General features: G+C 44.5%; 1 protein-coding gene across 2 annotated transcripts in view; it reads left to right on the top strand.

The window, feature by feature from the left end:
• Positions 1 to 19,631, top strand: part of DNMBP (dynamin binding protein) — a 92,728-nt gene extending 73,097 nt beyond the window's left edge. For both annotated transcript variants that reach the window (XM_006210528.4, XM_031682742.2), the window contains 12 exons: positions 577 to 676; positions 5,204 to 5,351; positions 5,964 to 5,981; positions 6,351 to 6,550; positions 7,890 to 8,020; positions 8,970 to 9,074; positions 10,501 to 10,629; positions 11,770 to 12,102; positions 12,475 to 12,654; positions 13,848 to 14,046; positions 16,046 to 16,584; positions 18,007 to 19,631. In XM_006210528.4, the coding sequence (XP_006210590.2) occupies positions 577 to 676; positions 5,204 to 5,351; positions 5,964 to 5,981; positions 6,351 to 6,550; positions 7,890 to 8,020; positions 8,970 to 9,074; positions 10,501 to 10,629; positions 11,770 to 12,102; positions 12,475 to 12,654; positions 13,848 to 14,046; positions 16,046 to 16,584; positions 18,007 to 18,192 (2,268 nt within the window). In that variant the 3' untranslated portion in view covers positions 18,193 to 19,631. The remainder of the gene's footprint in view (positions 1 to 576; positions 677 to 5,203; positions 5,352 to 5,963; positions 5,982 to 6,350; positions 6,551 to 7,889; positions 8,021 to 8,969; positions 9,075 to 10,500; positions 10,630 to 11,769; positions 12,103 to 12,474; positions 12,655 to 13,847; positions 14,047 to 16,045; positions 16,585 to 18,006) is intronic.
• Positions 19,632 to 20,023: the final 392 nt, after the last annotated feature.

Raw genomic sequence — 20,023 nt, 5'->3', positions numbered from 1 at the left:
CTAGGATTGTCACTCTACTGGAAAGGCTGTGTAATAATGTAATGAAGTCCGAGGATGATGGGTTACCTGGCTCTAGTACCAGATTGTACCTGGCGTATTCCACAAACCCTTACTAATGTGTGTATGCTAGGCACTCTTAAATGCCGGAGACTGGGGGTAAAAGGTTGACAGTATCCCAGGGATTTACAGTCCTTATTGCTTGTTACTTGACCACCTGGGCTTGGCCTGGGTGTGTACTCCTGGGGTGCTCCTCTCTCCCAAGAACTCCTCAAGGGAGTGAGTGGTGACATCAGATTTTGGGTACTGGGTGGAATTAGTTACCCAGGACAATTATAGACCAAATTGGTTCACAATCGCTTTACTAAGGTAGGGGAGAGGAGAGCAGAGTAGTTGGACCAAGAACAAAGGGTGACACTAAAGATGGTGTTAGATGTTCCCATTCTGGAAACGTCATGAGAGTGAGTGAAGATGACCTTGAGCAATTTCTGTGTCATCCTTGAAGACATGTTCCTAATGTGAAAGATACGCCATTAATTTAATTTCCATGCATCTTTATGTTTTGTTTTCCTTTCTCAGATACCAAACATTGATTTTGAGGGGCTTTTTGGAAATATGCAGATGGTGATTAAGGTCTCAAAGCAATTACTAGCCGACCTGGAATTCAGCGATGCTGTAGGTATGAGCCCCTGCCATTGTTCAGAAGCAACTTTTTGATTGTTTTTTGGTTTTTTTTGTTTGCTTTTTACTTCATTTGTAGGAGGCAGGGGGAGAAGGGCCTGGCTGGTACTGAGTAGTTTTTCTAGGAAAATGAAGTTTTAGTTACTTAGTTCAGAGGTTATTTGGCCCCCTTCTTCTCTTTTTATCAGCAGCCTGCTTTGAGGTGATAGAGAATGCTTGGAATAGAAATATTTATGTCACATGGTATGATGTTTTTCAGACTGACAGTTGCAGCCCATTAGTGGGTTGTAAGATCAAGTTAGCACCCAGTATATTTTTCCAATAAAATAAAATAGAAAATATCAGAATGTACTATAAATAATAAGTACAGTTTTTCCAGACTTTTTCAATTCTGTGTATACGTATACTGAGTCGTGATTTAAAATGTACTTATTCACATGGGTCATTGTCAAAAATGTCTGAAAAACAACGATCTTTTTCTTATAAACAATGGAATTGTGTTAGTTATCTATTGATGTTTAACCAGTTATACTAAAATTTAGTGCCTTAAAACAAGAAAAATATGATGTCACAATTTCTGCGGGTCAGAAATCTGGGAGTGGCTGAGCCTCACCTGGGTGATTCTGGCTTACGGTCTCTCATGAGGTTGGAGTTAAAGAGTCAAGCTGTTTTCTGAGGCTCAAGGATCTGCTTCCAAAAGCTCACTCAGCTCATCAGCCCTCAGTTCCTTGTCATTTGAGCCTCTCCACCATCCTCATGACGTGGCAGCTGGCTTTCCCCAGAGTGAATGATCCAAGAGGGAGCGAGAGCTCAAGATGAGAGGGAACCAGTATCTTCTATAACCTGGTCTTGGATATGACCCACCATCACTTTTGCCATATACTGATGGTCATACAGAACAGCTCTGGTACCTTGTGGGAGGGGATATCCTGCCCTTTGCTACTGTACTAGAATAGCCACAAGATGCTGCACAGTTCTAACCATCCCACTGCAGACATGACAACATCCAGCAGAAGGAAAAAGTGACCCCATGTTGTTTAAGAATAAGCAGACCTTTTCCAGAGCTCCCTCACCAGAATTCTCTTTCTCATTGGCCAGACCTGGATCACATGCATATGCCTACATAGATCACTGGAAAGGGGAGTGGGCTTATGTTGTTGACTTAGACTAGGCAGTGTTGCCCGGCTCACCTAGGAGAGAAGTGGACATAAAAAGTCAGGACTCTGCCCTCCTGCAGGAAGCAGGCTCTGGGGTGTGAGGTGATAGTGCAACTTTGTTAATGTTTCTTTCTTGAGTGTTTATTATACACCACACGCCCTTTCAAGATATGTCAAGCTTGATCACACTTGTTCCCTACAACCTCTTTATGAGGCTTAATATAATTAATCTTACTTTACAGATGAGGAAACAGACTTAGAGGGGAAAGTAGTTTGCCCAGGCTCACATGGCTGGTACTTGACAGGACTGACATCCAAACTCAGGTCTTCCTGTCGTCCCTGCTCACGCTGTTAACTTCTGTACAGAACAGCCTATGTCTAGTACTGTATGGAATGGCAAGAGAAACTGAAGCCTGGGATCCTGCTGTCAGTCTGACTGGAGAGGTCAGAGGTCAGAAGTCAGTAGTCAGGGAGGTTGAGGAAGGAGAAGCACTCATTGACTGGAGGAAGCCATGGTGACCCCATTTTAATAGGATGATAAAGCATAAAAGCCAGTTTTTAAGATTTCATAAGACATTTGAAATAAGTATCTGTAGATCATTTATTTGAATTATGAAAGAAAAGAGAGAAATTGGTTGGTATCTGAAAGAGATTATTTATTTATCAAACAATTAATCATTTTTTCCAGTGTATTTTATTACCTGTATATTATGACAACAGTAAAAGAGGAAATGAAAACAAAATATTCGTAGGAGATTATGGATCAACTGTTTGTTTTTTTCTTCTCCCTTTCCCCTTCATGTCCCAAGACAAATGAGAACTTAGGTAGCCGACTGAGATGTGCTGAAGGCACACAGGGGATGGTGGAGGGGAGGGCCTGGGAGCTGAAGGGCTCAGGGCCTAGGAGGAGGGTTAGATTCACTAGGAGGGACGACGCGCAGTGGCTGTGATGTGTGTGAGGTAGACCTGAGATTGTATGAGAGCAGCATGGCAGGGGACTCCAGTCTTAGTTGACCAGAAAGGCAGGTTGTGCATTCAGTGGGAAATTAATAAAGGACAAGGCTTGAACATCTGATAAGAGAAGGTTCAGAGAAGGTTCTGAGAAGGCAGGGAAGGCAGATGAAAGCTTTGTTGAGCCACTAGCAAAGGGCAGATTGACATGAATTGCATAAGCAATTTTAAATTTCGGTTAAGTTTATTTTAATATATTTTAATTGTAACTTATTTTTAATACATTCACATGGCACAAATCTGAAGGGTACAAAGAACTATTTAACAAGAACTCTTCTGTGTGTCCCCTACCATCCAGCTCTTCTCAACCAGAAGCAACTAATGATACTGGTTTTCCTGTAGCTCCTTCCAGAGATAATTTATCATTTAACAGCAATTACATATATGTTTTCTCTACCCCAGTCCCCCACCCCCATGTTTTAAAATTATATAAATGGTAGCATACTCTTCACACTGTTCTGCACCATGCCTTTCCCCCCTTCTCAAAAGTGTCCCTTTTGAGCAGTCTTTATGACCCAGGAATAGAAATGGACAAAATGTACAGTGAGGGGAATAACTTGGCAAAAATTTAAGATAATCCAGGGTGCTGGAGAAAGCATCACTGAATTAGTTTAATGGTCCTGATTGGAGAAGGATTCCAGTACAGCCAGGACAGGGTCTGGTCGGGAAGGAGGGAATGGTGGGTGTTCAGGGCATGTTCAGGAGGTTGAGATGAGAGAGAAGTATCAGGAGACTCTGGGTATGTAGTAATGTATAAGGGACTGGCTTTTAAATTACTTTAAACATGTCCCACAGGAAAATATATCTTATATATTTAAATATGTATTACAGGACAAATATATATTACACAGAAAATATATTCTTTTCTATTTCATGTCCTCAAAAAAGTACTGATCATACCCATGAAGTAGATTCCATGACCCATTCATGGGTTGTGGCCCAAGTTTGAAAGACCCTAGTAATTAAGGTGTAGCTTTGCTAGTTTGTAGCTGATGTAGAAGAGTGATGATCAGGGAAGCTGACAACCCGTGAGCGGAGGAGCGTGCAGCATCGCCGGCGTGAGAGTGAAGGCCTGGGAGTGCTGGCTGCCAGGGAGACTGCAGCACAAGTGTGGTGTGTAGGGCCACAGACAGGTCTCTCACAGAAAGTACATTTAATTTAAGTAGAAAGTGCTCTGCAGGAGAATAGGGAATTCCATAGGGCACAACACAGGGAACAGAGCTGACCTTGTAGAGAAAGGGATAGGGTTCAAGTAGGGAGAGGTTTTGCCCAGAGCAGCTGGGAGAGAGTTACAGGGGAAGCAGTAAATAGGATCCCATTCTGAGGAAGGAGCCCAAGGATGAGAGGACAGTATTTTGGAGGGAGTAGTACAAGCTGATGAAGAAAGGCCCAGATGCACTGAGAGAGGGAAGACGGGCAAGAGGAAGGGGGTTTTAGCAAGTCGGAGAATCACATATTCAAGCAGCTCCTCTAAGTGAAATTCTTCTGGAGAAGTTTGTTTAGGAACCCTTCCTATGCCCAACTGGCCATAGACCAGGGGTCTGTGGGTAGATTTCGAGGAGACCACAATTTATTTCTAACTGAAGTTTAGCATTGGTTTAAGGTATGAATATAGGGAACGAACCACACAGTATTAGCAGAACCTGTGACTGCCATCAGCTGAAGTCACATGCTCATATCACATTAGGTTCTTACAGGTTATCTCAAAATTTCGGTAGCAACCAGAAACAACATGTTACCAGTTTCTTATGTCACTCATTATACTTGGAAATTATTGTGGTTATTAGATTTATTGCTACATTTTGTTGTTCAGTGCTTTATAAAGAAGAACGTGAGTTGTTACATCACAAATTTGGGGGATTTTATATTATAGATATTTTAATATAATGAACTTCATTTATAGTCATGTATTTCCCTTATGCACAAAGGAAAGGTTGGAGGCCACTACTGTAGAAGGATCTCATCATCCCTGTGGAGACTTTCCCAGGGCGTAGGGAGTTGAGGGGTCCCTACAGGTTCTGATCCCATACCTGTACGGAGACTACTTGTGAACACCTTACTCTGCCTGACTGAAAAGGGGCTGGAGGCTGTTTCAGGGACCAGCTGTGTATGTGTGTGTGCATGTGAGCACACACGTGTATGCGTCCTGAAAAGTAAATACATGGATGACATGGTTCTCTTAAATTTTGCTCTAAGTAGAATTTTAAGCTATTACATGGAAATTTCTTATTAATTTGATAGATAGTCTTACTCATTTCTTGTGATAGGATTATTATCTGGTATTAAAGTTTGGCTATATACCTCGCATTTAGGATACTGCAAAGAAAGTTACTAAAAACACTGTGTATGTTTCAAAGGACCTGTGTTTCTTGATCACCGGGATGAGCTCGAAGGAACATACAAGGTTTACTGCCAGAATCATGATGAGGCCATCTCCCTGCTGGAAATCTATGAGAAGGATGAGAAGATCCAGAAGCATCTTCAGGACTCCTTGGCAGATCTTAAGTAGGAGTTTTGAACACTTCCATCATACCTCTTTAGTTCTGCCTTTTGGAAGTCACTCCCATGTATATGTGTAGACTTCTTATATGACATCTGTGGATCTGGCTTACTTTAAACAGAAGTCATATACTATGATAGGTCCTGTTATGTAACGCCCTTTTCCCCATTGCAGAACATGGAAATCTTAAGTAGCGTCCTGCTAGTAGTTTTATCCATACACTTATATCCATACATACAAAGTATTAAGTTAGCATTTCCAGGTAAGAAGCTTCCAGGAAGATAGTTTGGTCCAAATAACAAGAGCAGAGGTAAGAAGACCAAATTCAGTTATTCTCGATCATCAGGTGAGATTCTCCTGGTCTTGGGGAGGCAGGTTATAAGGATATAATATATGTCTAAGTAGGTCAAAGCGAAGTTAGGGGCTTATTAACTTTTAAAAATAAACTAGATGTGCCACCACAGATGTTCATAATTCCCCTTTTATCCCGTGTGGCTTTTGTCTGCCCAGCTAATAGGCATTAGTTGGACTAATATGTTCTGAGAAGAATGTGAAAATCAGCATCAGCGTTCTCGCTAATCAGCTGTCTCTCTTCCTTTCACGCTCACTGCCTGTAGGAGCCTGTACAACGAATGGTGAGTTCCCTTGCCACTCCATGCAGAATCTGGTCTCCTTACTTTCTCCCTTTATAGGCAGAAATCTAGAAGTCGACCTACCTTGCTGTATTTTCTTCCCTAGCACTTAGCACCAAATGACATTTCATATAATGTTTGCTTATTGCCTATCTCCTTCCACCAGGGCAGGGCCTTTTTTGGGTCACTGCTAAGTCCCCAGCAGTGCCAGGGGTCTATGGGTAGTATTTATTGAATACCCAGTAAATATGAATGAATGAAGTTGGCAAGTAGGGTGAAAGAACAGAGCTGTATTTAGGAATAACAAGTACTACCTGTAGGCCCTGTATCACTGACGGTTGACTAAGGTCCCTGTGTTTGCTTCTCCTACAGGGGATGCACCAATTACATTAACCTGGGCTCCTTCCTCATCAAACCAGTGCAGAGAGTGATGCGCTACCCACTGCTGCTGATGGAGCTGCTGAATTCCACTCCTGAATCCCACCCAGATAAAGTGCCTCTCACCAGTGCAGTGCTTGCAGTCAAGGAAATCAACGTTAACATCAATGAATACAAGCGTCGAAAGGACCTGGGTAAGAGAAGCATGCTTCCTGAGGAGGAGGTGTTAAGCCCTGGAGAATGTTCTCCTGCTCAAAAAAAGTAATTAGTTCACCAGAGATGGACAAGGCAGATGGTGGGTAAGAGGGCTGTGATGAAGAAATGGTAATAGAACTTGGGGGAAATGTGATATGAAAGAAACAAAGGAGATAGTAATAAAAGCGCCACCATGAATATTGGAAATAAGGCATCTGTGATAAAGCTTATAGCAATAAGAGTCTTTCCTGAGAGATACTGAGACCGATTAGAGAACTGCTCATCAGGAGAGTTCCTTCAAGTGTGGGTGATTGTCTTCTTCCAGAAAACCCCAATTTGCCCACGTCTCTGGTCCCATCAGTCCTGCCTCTCTGGTCTGAGCCTCTTCTCAACTCTCCAACACAGTCAGTGGCCACACCACCCACTCCTTTACAATGTAGAACGAACTGAACCATTTCATTTCTTTCATCAAACCTCTTGTTGAGGCTTTGATTTGGAACTCTCAGGGATATAGCATAATGACTGTGCTACATTGACTTATTCATATCCTCAAAGAACATATAATAAGTGTAAACTACATAAACCTGTCTCTCCACTTTTCTTCGCACTTCACCTAAAATTGTCTTCTCTGCCTCCTACTTCAGTGTGTCACGCATGTTTATATGTACTGTTGACTGTGGCTATTAAAGCTATCTGGCCATCTAGCCCTCTGCCTTGGTTCATGTTTCCTCTTGTAATGCCGTCTTCATCTTCCACAACAGTAAAGTGTGCCTTTTTGCTGCCACCCAGCCTTCCCTTGCTACCCTTCTACTGTTTTCTCCAGGCTTTTCTGCAGACTGTGCCTAATATATGACACAGAAATTAATCAGATAACTCCTGTTATTTCACTGTGTGAGGTGATTGGATATAAATATCTCATCATATATGAGACAATTTAAGATGATCTTATAAGGCATGTACTGTTACTTTCTGCATTTTTTTTGGAGAGGAAAATGAGGCTCTGAGAAGTTAAGTGACCTAAGGCCACACCTTGATGAAATGGCAGGCTCACGCATTGAACTCAGGTTTCCTTGACTCAAAGTCTTAGGCCCTTTTCCTTACAGCTCTGCGATATTCCTTCCTTCCTTGTCTCTAACCTCCTCCAGTCTGCACACAGTCTCTGCTGTTCTTTGGGTATCCAGTTTGTCTATAAATGATGATTTAGATTAATACTTTGTCTACCAGTTACAAGCTCATTAAAAATAAGCAGTAGGTCTAGTTGGACTGTTAGTCTCATTTGGAGTCTGACCATGCTCTGAAGAGGGCTTTCCTGACTCATCAATCTGACTCACTCCCCAGTCCTCAAGTACCGAAAGGGTGATGAAGATAGCCTCATGGAGAAAATTTCCAAACTGAACATCCACTCCATCATCAAGAAATCCAACCGGGTTAGCAGTCACCTGAAGCACCTCACTGGCTTTGCCCCACAGGTGAGGTTCCTGGGCTAGAAGGCTCAGCACATCTTTGGCCACTTTTCAGGGATCCATGGCTCGGCCTGCGTGGTGCGAATCGGCGAGATTCCCTCTTAGTACCTCCTCTGGGGCTGGCTAGCTGGTGGATGCACAGTGGCCCTGAAGCTACTGTTTGTTTAAATCCCCCCTAACCCTCCATCTGTGCCTCGGTGACCTACTTACAGTGTGTACAAAGGCAAGTCAAGAGGCCAAATCAGACCCCGTATAATAGTCATTGTGGCTTTAGACACTCATAAGGAGCTTATCGTCAATTTGAGGAGACAGAATTAAAACCGTAGACACGTTAAGCATGGAGGGATTTAAGTGATCACCTAGCTCAACACCATATGTTACACATGAGGAAATGTAGTCTAAGGTTTGAGTGATTTGAACAGTTCATTGACAGGGCTAGGAGTAGATGCAAAGTCCCCAGACTTCGTTCACTAAACCACGTGTATGTGATACAATCAGTGCGAAATACCAGCTAGAAAGGAATCAGTGGCTCAGCTTTGCAGGTTGTTCTCTACAGCAGTAGTATTTCAGAAAGCAGGAGCCCTGTGGGAGATTTAATCCGAGCCTTAAAGGAGGGGGCAGGTTTGGCATAGGGAGCAGGGAGGGCAGGCCAGGCCAGGCAAGGCGGCAGCACCAGCGAGGGTGCCGTGAACGGCTAGAGAGCAGCCTGCCCTGAGCAGAGGGTTTCTGTGAGGAGCAGGGGAGCCCAGGTGGAGCCCGGAGGGCCTGTGTGTGCACTTCGGAGATCTGTCAAAGCCACTGGAGGTGTTTAAACCCCATTCAGTATGGTTCAGGGAAACAGCAATGGCTTAACATTTAAACAAAAGTTGTTTTTTTTTTTTTTAAGAAAGATGCTTTTGCCAGTAGATTGAGGGAGAGTCCAGATTTGCTAACAGCACTTGATTATTTTGAACAGATAAAAGATGAAGTATTTGAAGAAACAGAGAAGAACTTTCGAATGCAAGAAAGACTGATCAAATCCTTTATCCGAGACCTATCTCTCTACCTCCAGCATATCCGGGTGAGTGAAGACATGACTCTAGTTAGAATCGTATTTGATATAATTCTGTCTGTTCTCCTGTTCATTCAGCATATTGATTAAAGAATGTGGAATTAAAGGGGAGGGTATGGCTCAGTGGATAACATATGCTTAGCAAGCACAAGGTCATGGGTTCAATCCCCAGTACCTCCATTAAATTAAAAAATAATAATAATTAATTAATAAGCCTAATTACCTCCCCCCCGAAAACAACAACAACAAAGAATGTGGAATTAAGCACTTGTCACAGTTCATTTTGTCACAGTCATTTTGAAGATCAAATAATAAGAGAATGGTTCCTAGGGCGGTGTGCTTCCTAGTAATAACACTCATTTTCAGCTTGCTTGGTTGCTGTGCGTAAGGCCTGCGTAAAGCTGTGAGAACCACAAATAGGTCGTGAGAACCACGAATAGGTCTGGAGAGCCAGAAGAACTGAGGAGATCAGGCGGGCCCAGGTTTTACTGCCTCGGGTAGTGTTTCTTTCCTTCATGAAGTCAAAACCAGGACTAGAATCCTTCCTCTTCATATCTGTAATTTCTCTGCTGATTTACTAGGATAGTGTTTATGTAATTATATCCTAAACCTGTCCCTCCCACATTAAACTCTCATCCTACAAAACGAAGTAATTTTTTTAAAAAGATACTTTGCTTTTTTAAAAAAAACCATTTCTTCTTATTTTTACATTTTTTTTACATGTTCTTATTATATATATCCCTCCAGTTTGTTGACTTTTGAATTTGGTTAAAATGTTTTCTCTGTGTAGAGAAGTTTTATTTTTGTGTAGTCTAATTAAACTTTTCTTTTATGACTTCTTAGTTCTGTGTCATACTTTAAAAGGTCTTTCTCATTCCAAGATAATTTTAAAAATCTCCGTGTTTCAGGACTTTTATCATTTAATTTTTTTGAATTGACGTCATCAGTCTAGCTAGGAATGTGCATTAGCATATAACGTTTGAAGTAGGGATCCAGCTTTCTGTTTTTCATCCATTTATCCAGTTCTTATCGTTTATTGAGTAATCCCCACTGATTTGAAGTGCTTCCTGCATTTCTTTTAAGTAGCAGACTCTCTCCCTTCATGTTTTAAATATGTGATTAGGTAACAATTAGGGCTTACAAGGTTTTTCAGGAGTACTATTGGCTTAAAGTGAGAGATTTGACAACTACCAAATATGGTTCCCTTGCCTTAGGACAATTTTGATATCTCCCCCCTGGCTATTTTCCCCCTGTGTTTTCTAAACATGTAGCAAGTATACACTTGAGCACTCAACTCTTGAAAGGTTTTTCTCCATAGCGATGGGTGGCAGTTCTTGGACAGGTCAGTTTGTTCTGACTGTTAACTGCTATCGAGGATGAATGATGAAGGCTAGGAAGTTCCATCTCATCTTGTGTTTGTTTGTAATGGCTGCAGGAATCGGCATGTGTGAAGGTGGTGGCTGCTGTGAGCATGTGGGACGTATGCATGGAAAGGGGTCACAGAGACTTGGAGCAATTCGAGAGGGTGCATCGCTACATCAGTGACCAGCTCTTCACAAATTTTGTAAGTGACTCTTTCTTCAACCTAATTTTCATGGGTTGGTCCTCTTCCTGGGGTTCCAGCATTCAGCCTGTGGAAAAGTTAATTCCATGGGGATGAGTTTCCATGGACCAGGAGTCCCAGTACCCTCTAGCTGTGTTTGTATCCAGATTTTATATTCAGAACATGATCTTCGGTCAGCTGAAAGGATGGGTAGGACCTGTATATATGCAAATGGATTTTTTATAGCTTGTGATCAGCCTAGTTTCAGTGGACAAAGGAAAAGTAGGAAATTTAATCTGGCATCACTATTGATAGCTGATCAAGAGAAAACAACTAAAGGAGTAATAACTTAAAAAGGAATATTTAGGGGTAGTTATGAGGTTAACAAGTAGATCTTTGAGATGGCACACTCTACTTTATAAAGAAAGTACCAGAGGCCAGATTGCTTAGGGAATTCTAAGTGGATGTATATGGGATTGTTGGATCCCAAATGAAATGTGTGGGGTTGGGTAGTCTTTTGGAGATCTCTGGATGACTTGAGGTGGAAGAAAACATGCTCACTTGGGGTCCTTCCAGGTGTTCTCACAGTAGCATGTTATTAAAGTAATCCACTAAGTACCCATTTATGTTCTTTATGTGTCAGTACTGTGCCCCCACTGTCTATCCCTCTAGAAGGAATTAGAGAAAAATCCTTTGAAAAGTGAAAACAGATTATTATAAAGTAGTTATGGTTAGAAGAGGTATGTGAAAGTTTCTGTGCCCCAGATTTATGTGACAAATCTTAAGTTAAATTCAAGTTACATATAGACATGTACACATAAGAAGTGATACCAGACACCATCACGTCTGGGTTGTAGTGCGAACATCATGTTAATGTATATAGTTTAGCATTTGTTAGCAACTGTGGAACTAGGCTGGGACTAGCGTATTTTGCACCCTCTTTGGTGTGTGCAAGCAGTTGGTGAAGAGTTACGAACGGAGAAGTGTTGTGGAATATATAGGTATGTGTGCTGTCCGATAAGCAGAACTCTGTCAGATCTGCATGGGTTTAGCTTGTGCGGTAGAAGCAGGCAGGTGGTACAGGACATAAAATACGCCTGAAGAGTATTTTGAGAATAACAAATAGGGCCACTGAGTACCGGGCCTCTCTTGTCCCTGCAGAAGGAGAGGACGGAGCGGCTGGTCATCTCTCCCCTGAATCAGCTACTGAGCATGTTCACAGGGCCCCACAAACTGGTGCAGAAACGCTTTGACAAGCTGCTGGACTTCTACAACTGCACGGAACGGGCGGAGAAGTTGAAGGACAAGAAGACGCTGGAGGAGCTGCAGTCGGCCCGGAACAACTACGAGGCCCTGAACGCCCAGCTGCTGGACGAGCTGCCCAAGTTCCAGCAGTACGCGCAGGGCCTGTTCAGCAACTGCGTCCACGGCTACGCCCAGGCCCACAGCGACTTCGTGCGCCAGGCTCTGGAGCAGCTGAAGCCGCTGCTTTCGGTGAGGCCCTCCCTCCCCGTGGAGAAGTCGTCTCTGAAGTTCTCCCAGAGTTTTCCTGGGAGTGCACAGCAAGGTTGTTGGAGACAGCTTCAAACTAGGTAGATTAACTGTGTCATCAGGTCCAGGCCATCAGGAATCGAAATTCCTGATCCCTCAGTGGTGCCGGGAACCTGTGGCCTTAAATGGCTCTCTCTACCCCAGGGTTGCCAGCGGCTTGGCCTGCGGGCCCTGGGCCACAGAGTTGGCAGCTCACACTGAGCAATCCACAGCTGGTCGTGAGCTTCTGGTTGGCTCTAAGGAGGCTGTCATTCCTGGGATCTTTCACACGTGTTCTCTTCTTTCCTCTCTGCTCTCCCGGTACGTGGACTCCAGTTACTCAAAGTAGCCGGCAGGGAGGGGAACCTGATCGCCATCTTCCATGAGGAGCACAGCAGGGTCCTGCAGCAGCTCCAGGTTTTCACCTTCTTCCCAGAGTCTCTTCCCTCGACCAAGAGGCCGTTCGAGAGGAAAACTGTGGACCGCCAGTCCGCCCGAAAGCCGTTCCTGGGCCTGGTGAGTGGAATTGGAGACGCCCGGCCAGCCTGGTGGTTAATGTGAGCTTCTGCTTTAGACCAGCTGGGCTCAGAGCCCACTGCTGATGCTCTGTGTCCTTGAGCCAGTGCCTTGGTGTCCTCGTCTCTAAGACACAGATAATAGTCATACCTACATCACAGAGTTGTTAAACAAGATTTAAATGAGCTAAAATATGTAAAGCACTTAGATGTTACCTGGCACGTGGCAGCCACTATTCAAGTAAGCTGTTGTCATTGTTGTTATCAATATTGATGGACTCAGCTCTGTCTCTACAGATTAGCAATTTAATAGAAGTTTAAATATTTTATAATAAACAAAGAATAAAGGTTATTGAGTTCTCGTTTACCATAGGCTCAGTCATTCATTCCTTCACTCACTGTTACTGGGCATCACCAGTGTGCCCACTGATTTGACTTCAAAATGCCCTCTGAAAAGCCTTCTTGGATCTTCAGCTACACAGTAAAAGGAGTAAGGAAGCATTGATATTAATACTTTGATCAGTTAAGTAAGGGAACTGGTTTAAGGGGATGTTAGTTCTGCCAGGCTCCCTAGTTTTGATCGTGTTTTAGAAGAGGTGATTACCTGATACACTGCCAGACAGTTAATGGCCGACTGCCTTTTTACCTGGAGTTATTTTCTTTTTTAACTCAATTCTTCTATATTCTGAAAAATAGGGTAAGAAACACCAGATTATATGGGGTCATAATCTGAAAGACTGCTGTTTTGTCTTTGCTTGCAACATTTGTGCCTCATACAATCTCATAGACGTTAATTTACATTATCTTAAAGGGGGATCCAATTTTTTTATTACTTTTGCTTTTTCTTATAAATATTATTTGTTTTTTATAGATGGGAAGTCAAGATAGGGAAAGTCTTGGTTATTTTAATTTTTTGGGTGGTACTTTAATCATGTTTTTCAGTCACAGAATAACAGGTGTAAAACTAAGGGTGTGTTAAATCTTCCTACTAGCTACAAAGGCACCAAAACCTAAGAGAGGAGGACTCTTACCTAGGCCTAATTCAGGCACAAAAACATCTGATGAGGGTAGGAAGCGGCTGGCCATCACTGCCTCCACTTCTGAGACCCTGGCAGTGTGTGGGATTGTATATGGCTGTTGGGATAACAGCTGGGAAGGGGTTTTGTTGATGGTATTTCTTGTATTGCCTTTCAGCCAAGTTATATGCTCCAGACAGAGGAACTCCGGGCCTCCCTCCTGGCAAAGTATCCCCCTGAAAAACTCTTTCAAGCAGAGCGCAACTTCAATGCTGCTCAGGACCTGGATGTCTCCCTTCTGGAAGGCGACTTGGTGGGCGTGATCAAGAAAAAGGACCCCATGGGCAGTCAGAACCGCTGGCTGATTGACAACGGAGGTAAGCACAGTGGACGACAGATCTGTAAATGAGGAGAGAGGGACTTGGGCTGTCCTGAATCCTGTCTGGGCCAGAAAAAAATGTGAGCATCTTCGATTAAAAGAGAAAGTAACCTTAACAGTTCTCTCCATCTCTAGAGAGTGCACTGCCCAATCATTGCTGAGATAAAATCAGTCTTTGATTTTGTTTTCGTTTTTTAGAAATTCCAGAGGAGACTCCCTTACTTACCTTGCAAGATCTTGCCTTGTTTTACAGCATTACAGGCAGTGAATCCTGCCTGATGGGTCCTGTCTTGATCCAAATCTGAGTGAACCACAGAATAAGCCGCCCTCTTCTAAGCTCTGTAGATGTGTTTTGTGAGTGTGTGAATTTAAAACCTGTAAGAAAGCATTGCTTGCTTGTTGAGTTTTCCCCTCTAACAAACAGTTCTGCCTCATGCCTATTTAGGGAATGACTTTAACAACTCACAGATTTTTTTTTTTGGTGAGAGTTGGGGTGGGGAAGTGGTACAAAATTTAAAGAAAAATACAAAGAATAATGCTGATCCATAATCGTTTTTCCACAATTCCAGAGTCCAAAATACTCTGAGAACTGAAAAGTCTTTTTTTCAGAACTCAAAACCTGCCCAGATCTGAACTCATTTGGTGACAAAACCTGAACAAAGTGACGTGAGGCTGCTTATGATTATTGCTTATCCCCTTTGGTGTGAATAGTCATGTTTTGCTACAGAAACATTAATGGGTTTGACTGCAAGGTATTAACCCAGACCCTCTGGGGATATCATGAAATACATAATATATTTGATTACCTTTCCAAATCCAAAAACATGTTCCAAACACATCTGGCCCCAAGTGTTTTAGATAAGGATCATGCCTTTGTAATGAACATCTGTGTTCATACCACCAGAAATGAAAATTTTAACATTTCTCAATTTCTCTAAAAACATTTTGTGGATTTTCTTTCTTCTTCCCCAAACCCCATTCTGCCTACCCCAAAATAGTAGAAGTGGGAAAGGAAGGATGAAGGATGGGGCCCCCAGGGTGACAGCAGGTGAGAGCACTGGTGGGGCCCAGACAGTGAGCGCGTAGTGGAGATCCAGGCTGGCGGAGCGCCCTATCTCGGGGTTCCGTCTCCTCAGTCCTGGTGAGTAAAGTGGTAGCAGGAAGCCCACAGCATCAGGATCAGCTCTCGGACCCTCCAGCTCTCGCCTTCTGCCCAGGAGACTCCTCCCTATCACCCAGCGGATGGAACAAAAGCAGGCTGGCCTTTTTTAGGTCCCGGAAGCACATTGAAGATCTTGGCTCTTCTCTCATGGAGGTCATGTGCTCAAGACCCTGCCTTGATAGATAATTCTTTCTTAATATAAGATTTTTTCCTGTGGATTAGGGATCTCAATCCCTAATGTGTGCTTTAAAGTTTTAGCGGAGGGCCCTCTGTCTCCAGCTTAGGCAGTTTATGGACGTGAACATGTGTTGTACATGTGTTCTGTGCATATTCTAACGCAAGCAGCTCCTACTTCAGTTCTCACAGTATTCCCATTGCAGTCCTAAACCAAAGGCGGAGATTTGGGTAAGCAGTGCAGAGAGAGCAGGGGGGCCTATCTGAGGGACTCTGCACACTGAGGATGGTTTTTAAGATCCCTTTTTCCCGTACTCCATGTACACTCCTTAGTTAAGTCTTCCCTAAGCCTTTGTTTCCAAGGTCTGGCTCTCTTGTTAGGTTTTCTTCATCTGCTTGTGCTCAGACATATGGTCATTTTTCTCCGCAAGGCCCCTCGTCACTCATCTGTTGTGTGGTCATAACCAGCGTGGACTGGCAGGCGGCCCCAGCAGTTCTCTTGCACCACGTGGTGTCCTGGGATGGAGTGTCTGTCCTGTTGGTCTCTCCACGTCTTATTTTGTGTCTCGGTAGTTTCTTCGCTGTTGATTCTCCCCACAACGCCGCCCCGCGCTGTCCCTCTCTCCCAGAAAGCTCTTCACGTGTGTTTTCCTCCCTACAGTCACCAAGGGCTTCGTGTACAGCTCCTTCCTGAGGCCCTACAATGCTCGCCGCAGCCACTCCGACGTCTCTGTCGGCAGCCACTCCTCCACCGAGTCGGAGCTCAGCGGCTGCTCCCCCAGATTCCCGCGGCGGCAGAACAGCGGCGGTACCTTGACCTTCAACCCCGGCAGCATGGCCGTGTCCTTTAGCTCAGGGTCTTGCCAGAAACAGGCTCAAGATGCATCTTCACTGAAGGAATTTGACCCAGGAACTCTGAGCGCATCCTTAAACATGTGTAACTCAGAGAGCAGTCCTTCCATGTGCCCCTCCGACCCAGACTCCCCCTCCCAGCCCCGGCCCTGGGACTCAGCGGACTGTCACCAGCCCGCCCCCACCCTGAGGAGCTCCCGAAACTCCAGACATCCAGAAATGGCTGGTCACTCCGTGCCAGGGCAAAATGGGCAGGGTAGAGACCTCGTAAAAGGATGTGCAAGAAAGGCCCCACCTCTGGAGGACAGTAACAGAGAGCCAGAAAGCAGCGAGGCAGAAGGCAATCAGGTGAGTGCTGCCGGTTAGGGTGCCGAGCAGGTGGCAGAGGTGCTCTGTGGGTGCAGGTCGTGCCGCCCAGGAGCAGGCGGTCAGAGGCTTGCCTGGGCCGGGGGGGCACCTGGAGATGGGCTTCCAGACAGTCCTGGGAGGCACACGCAGAATCTCACTGCTGTACGAGTGAGCACCCTTTCTGGGTACCTTCCACTGTTGACCTCACAGCTGGTGCCCGGCCCATCGGCTGTGTCGCGGGGGCATTTTCAAGGTCTTAACTGTGAAGCTCTTTCCATTCTTGCACTGCACCGATTCTTCCATTGCATAAAGTCTGCTGTTTAACCTTCTACTTACTATTTTATTCAGGTCACTATATGTTTATTTCTAGAATTCAGAAATAAAATTCTAGCTGTTTTCAGCTTTTCCTATTCTTTTTATAATGGCCTGTTTGTATCTTTCTATCTTAAACATTTTAAACCTACATATTTTAAAGCCACTTTCACATCCACAGCTGAGGAATCCCTGGGCCCACTCCCATTGTCTTTGCTCACTTACGGCAGTGAGTCTCCAGGTGTGACTGTGAGCTCGCCTCCTGTGTGGGGTTGCCTTTGTTGAGAGACTTGATTGTATCCTGGGCCATGGAGGCATTTCCCTCTGCCAAGCTTTGGGTTCCCAGAGACCGGTTTTCATGGTAGTTTCTCAGCTCAGACTCCTCTCAGTCCTGCAGGCGAGCGTAGTGCATGGCTGGTTCTCTCAGGTAACTCTTATTACCCACAGCCCAGGACGCACGTCCCAGCTCTGGACCCTCCAGCAGGCAGTTTTTCTAGACACCTTTAAGGGGCAAGGAGCCCAGGTCTAGCCTCATCAGCTCCAGTCCCTGAGCAGGTTTTAAACCCCCAGCCCTTGGCTGTGTATTCATCCCCATGCCTCTCCGGGCCTCATGGCTGCTTCTGATCACTGAATACCACCTTCGCTTTGCATGACAGCTTTGCTGTGGGCACCTAGAGATCATCCTTGCTTTGAGGTTAGTTGCTTTTTTGATTTTGTTTGTAAGCTTTGTAAATTCAGAGTTTCTGTGTTTGGGGTATGGAAGGGCATCCTCATGTCTCATCCATCTTCCATACTGACTGAAGATTTCTCCTTCCACTCTTTAAGGCAACTCTGAAAGAGTAAAAATGAATTTTGGTTTTCTTTGAATCTGCCCTGTTATGGTTGCCAGCAGCCATATGTAGCTGTTTACATTTAGTTAATTAGACAAAATTAGAAATTAAGTTTTTTCATTACACTAGCCATATTTCAAGTGCTCAGTGGCCACGTGTGGCTAGGGGCTGCCATGTTGGATGGTGCAGATACAGACCATCCCCATCACTGTAGGAGGTTCTGTCAAACAGCCCTGCTCTAAGCAGTTTTCTATTTCCTAACTTTCTCTCCCTCACACAGGTCTATTTTGCTGTCTATACCTTCAAGGCAAGGAACCCAAATGAGCTGAGTGTGTCAGCCAATCAGAGACTCAAGATTCTGGAGTTTAAAGATGTCACAGGAAATACAGAATGGTGGTTAGCCGAAGTTAATGGGAAGAAGGGCTATGTCCCATCCAATTATATTCGCAAGACTGAGTACACCTGAACCTGTTCTGCCTCCCACTCAACCTTGCTGCCTTCGCTTCCATCTGCAGAAGGGTTCTGGTGTCCACCGAGAGGGCACCTGCTCCGGAGACACAGGCCCTGCCTGCATTGCTTAGCCACGGCACTGTTGGGCACAAGATGAGTCTTGTTCTCCTTGATTGGGTTGTCAACCTTGATGCTCGCTAGAATTTCTAGAATTTGAAATGGACCCTGGGGCTTGCGAGTGATTCAGTGACCGTGAGAGAGGAGGCAAGTCCTGGGGTCAGCCTTTGGAAATGAGATGTTTCCAGTCGGAAGACCAGCGTCCCATGTTTGCCCGAGGCTGTGCTCTAGCATTAGGAGATGCTGGCGTCGGTTGTACTGCACTGAGTTTGGGGTGGCTCCACGCTCCACGACCAACTATCCAGAAACCAACTCAGATGAAGAGAATTCTCTGAGAGCCCTTTTAGGCTGTGCCTCCGCATGTGGCAAGGAGTTAGTTGAGACTGTACCACATCTGGTGTTTCAAAAATCCCAGTGTCTGGGACACATTCACACACACACCCTTTGTTTCTGAAAGTCTCTAAAAAACTACCATCTGTAATCTTTTTCTTGTTTATTTCACTGAATTTCCAGATTATGCAAAATTCAGCTGCTTGCTTTCTCCGAAAGGAGAACCTTGAACCTTCATCTGAAAGGTTGTCTTCCCATTAGGTACTGTCATGGCAGACATCTCCACTTTATACAGTCCATGCATGACAATGTCTCCTGCCCTCTGCTGCTTCTCCTGCAGCTCAGTAACTGATAGATTTTCCTAGAACAGAATCAGAGCTCCTGCCATTCCATTAAAAGGATTCCTCCTGCAGTGGACTGAAGCCATTCCAGCCTGGTGGGAGACTGGGTGCCTCTCCTTCATCCAAGCACACTACTGTCTGCAGATGCAGAAAACAAAACACAGTGTGTCTTATTTGACTAGGATAAGCAGTCCCAGAAGTAGCTTGTCCTAGGCTTGGAAATATGCATTTTTCTCTTTCACCAGCCCCCATGCTTCCGAGACCCTGGTCTATGCCAAACAGATTCTAAAGTGCCTGATCGAACCTCCCTCCACCTCAAAAAGATGTTTGCTAATCTTCACACTCAGACTCTCTGCCTGAAGTTGCTATTTGAGCAGAGCTCTTATTCTTAAGGTTTTCCTCAGATGGGAAGCCTACTTTGGAACAGAAAGCCGCGAATTTTGTGTTTTAAGAACGGGAATTAAGAACAGCCTTACAGCCCTTGCTTCTCCAAATGCACCTTTGCCTTAAAGTCCTGATGAAATCGGAGACAGCTGTGGACTCCTTGGCCCCCTTAGTCTGATGGTCGGTCAGAAGGCAGCAATGCAAGTCTCTTGTGAATAGTGTTTATATCTAGAGATGTTTATATTCAAGTAGCTATTTTATAAATAAAAGCATTTCTAAGGGCCCTGAGTATGTTTTCTTGATTTCCCTCCATGTTTAGCCTGAACCCCCTTCTCTGGTTTCTGGAGGTACCTTCTTGACAATTCAGGGATGCTCAGATTCCAGATCAGAGTGGTTAACTGAAAAAATTCAGTTTCAGAATTCACTTTGTCAAATACGATTTCAGCAGAATCACTGCCTACTCAAAATACGCCCGTGCTGCAGACCTCTTCATTTTAAGCCATTTCCGACAGTAAAATCCTAGCAGAACAGAAGAGCTGGAAACTCTAAGAGGTGAGTATTTTCTTTCCAGTACAGATGTGGAAACTGATGCACTAGTGATGGAGTAGCAAGGCCACACAGCAGCTCACCCAGCTCAGGGTGGGAGGGGGAGGAGCAGCAGGAGCACTGGCGGAG

This window comes from Vicugna pacos, chromosome 11 (genome assembly GCF_048564905.1).
Source record: "Vicugna pacos chromosome 11, VicPac4, whole genome shotgun sequence".
NCBI classification, from domain to species: Eukaryota; Metazoa; Chordata; class Mammalia; order Artiodactyla; family Camelidae; genus Vicugna; species Vicugna pacos.
This window is presented reverse-complemented; position numbering and strand designations above follow the sequence as displayed.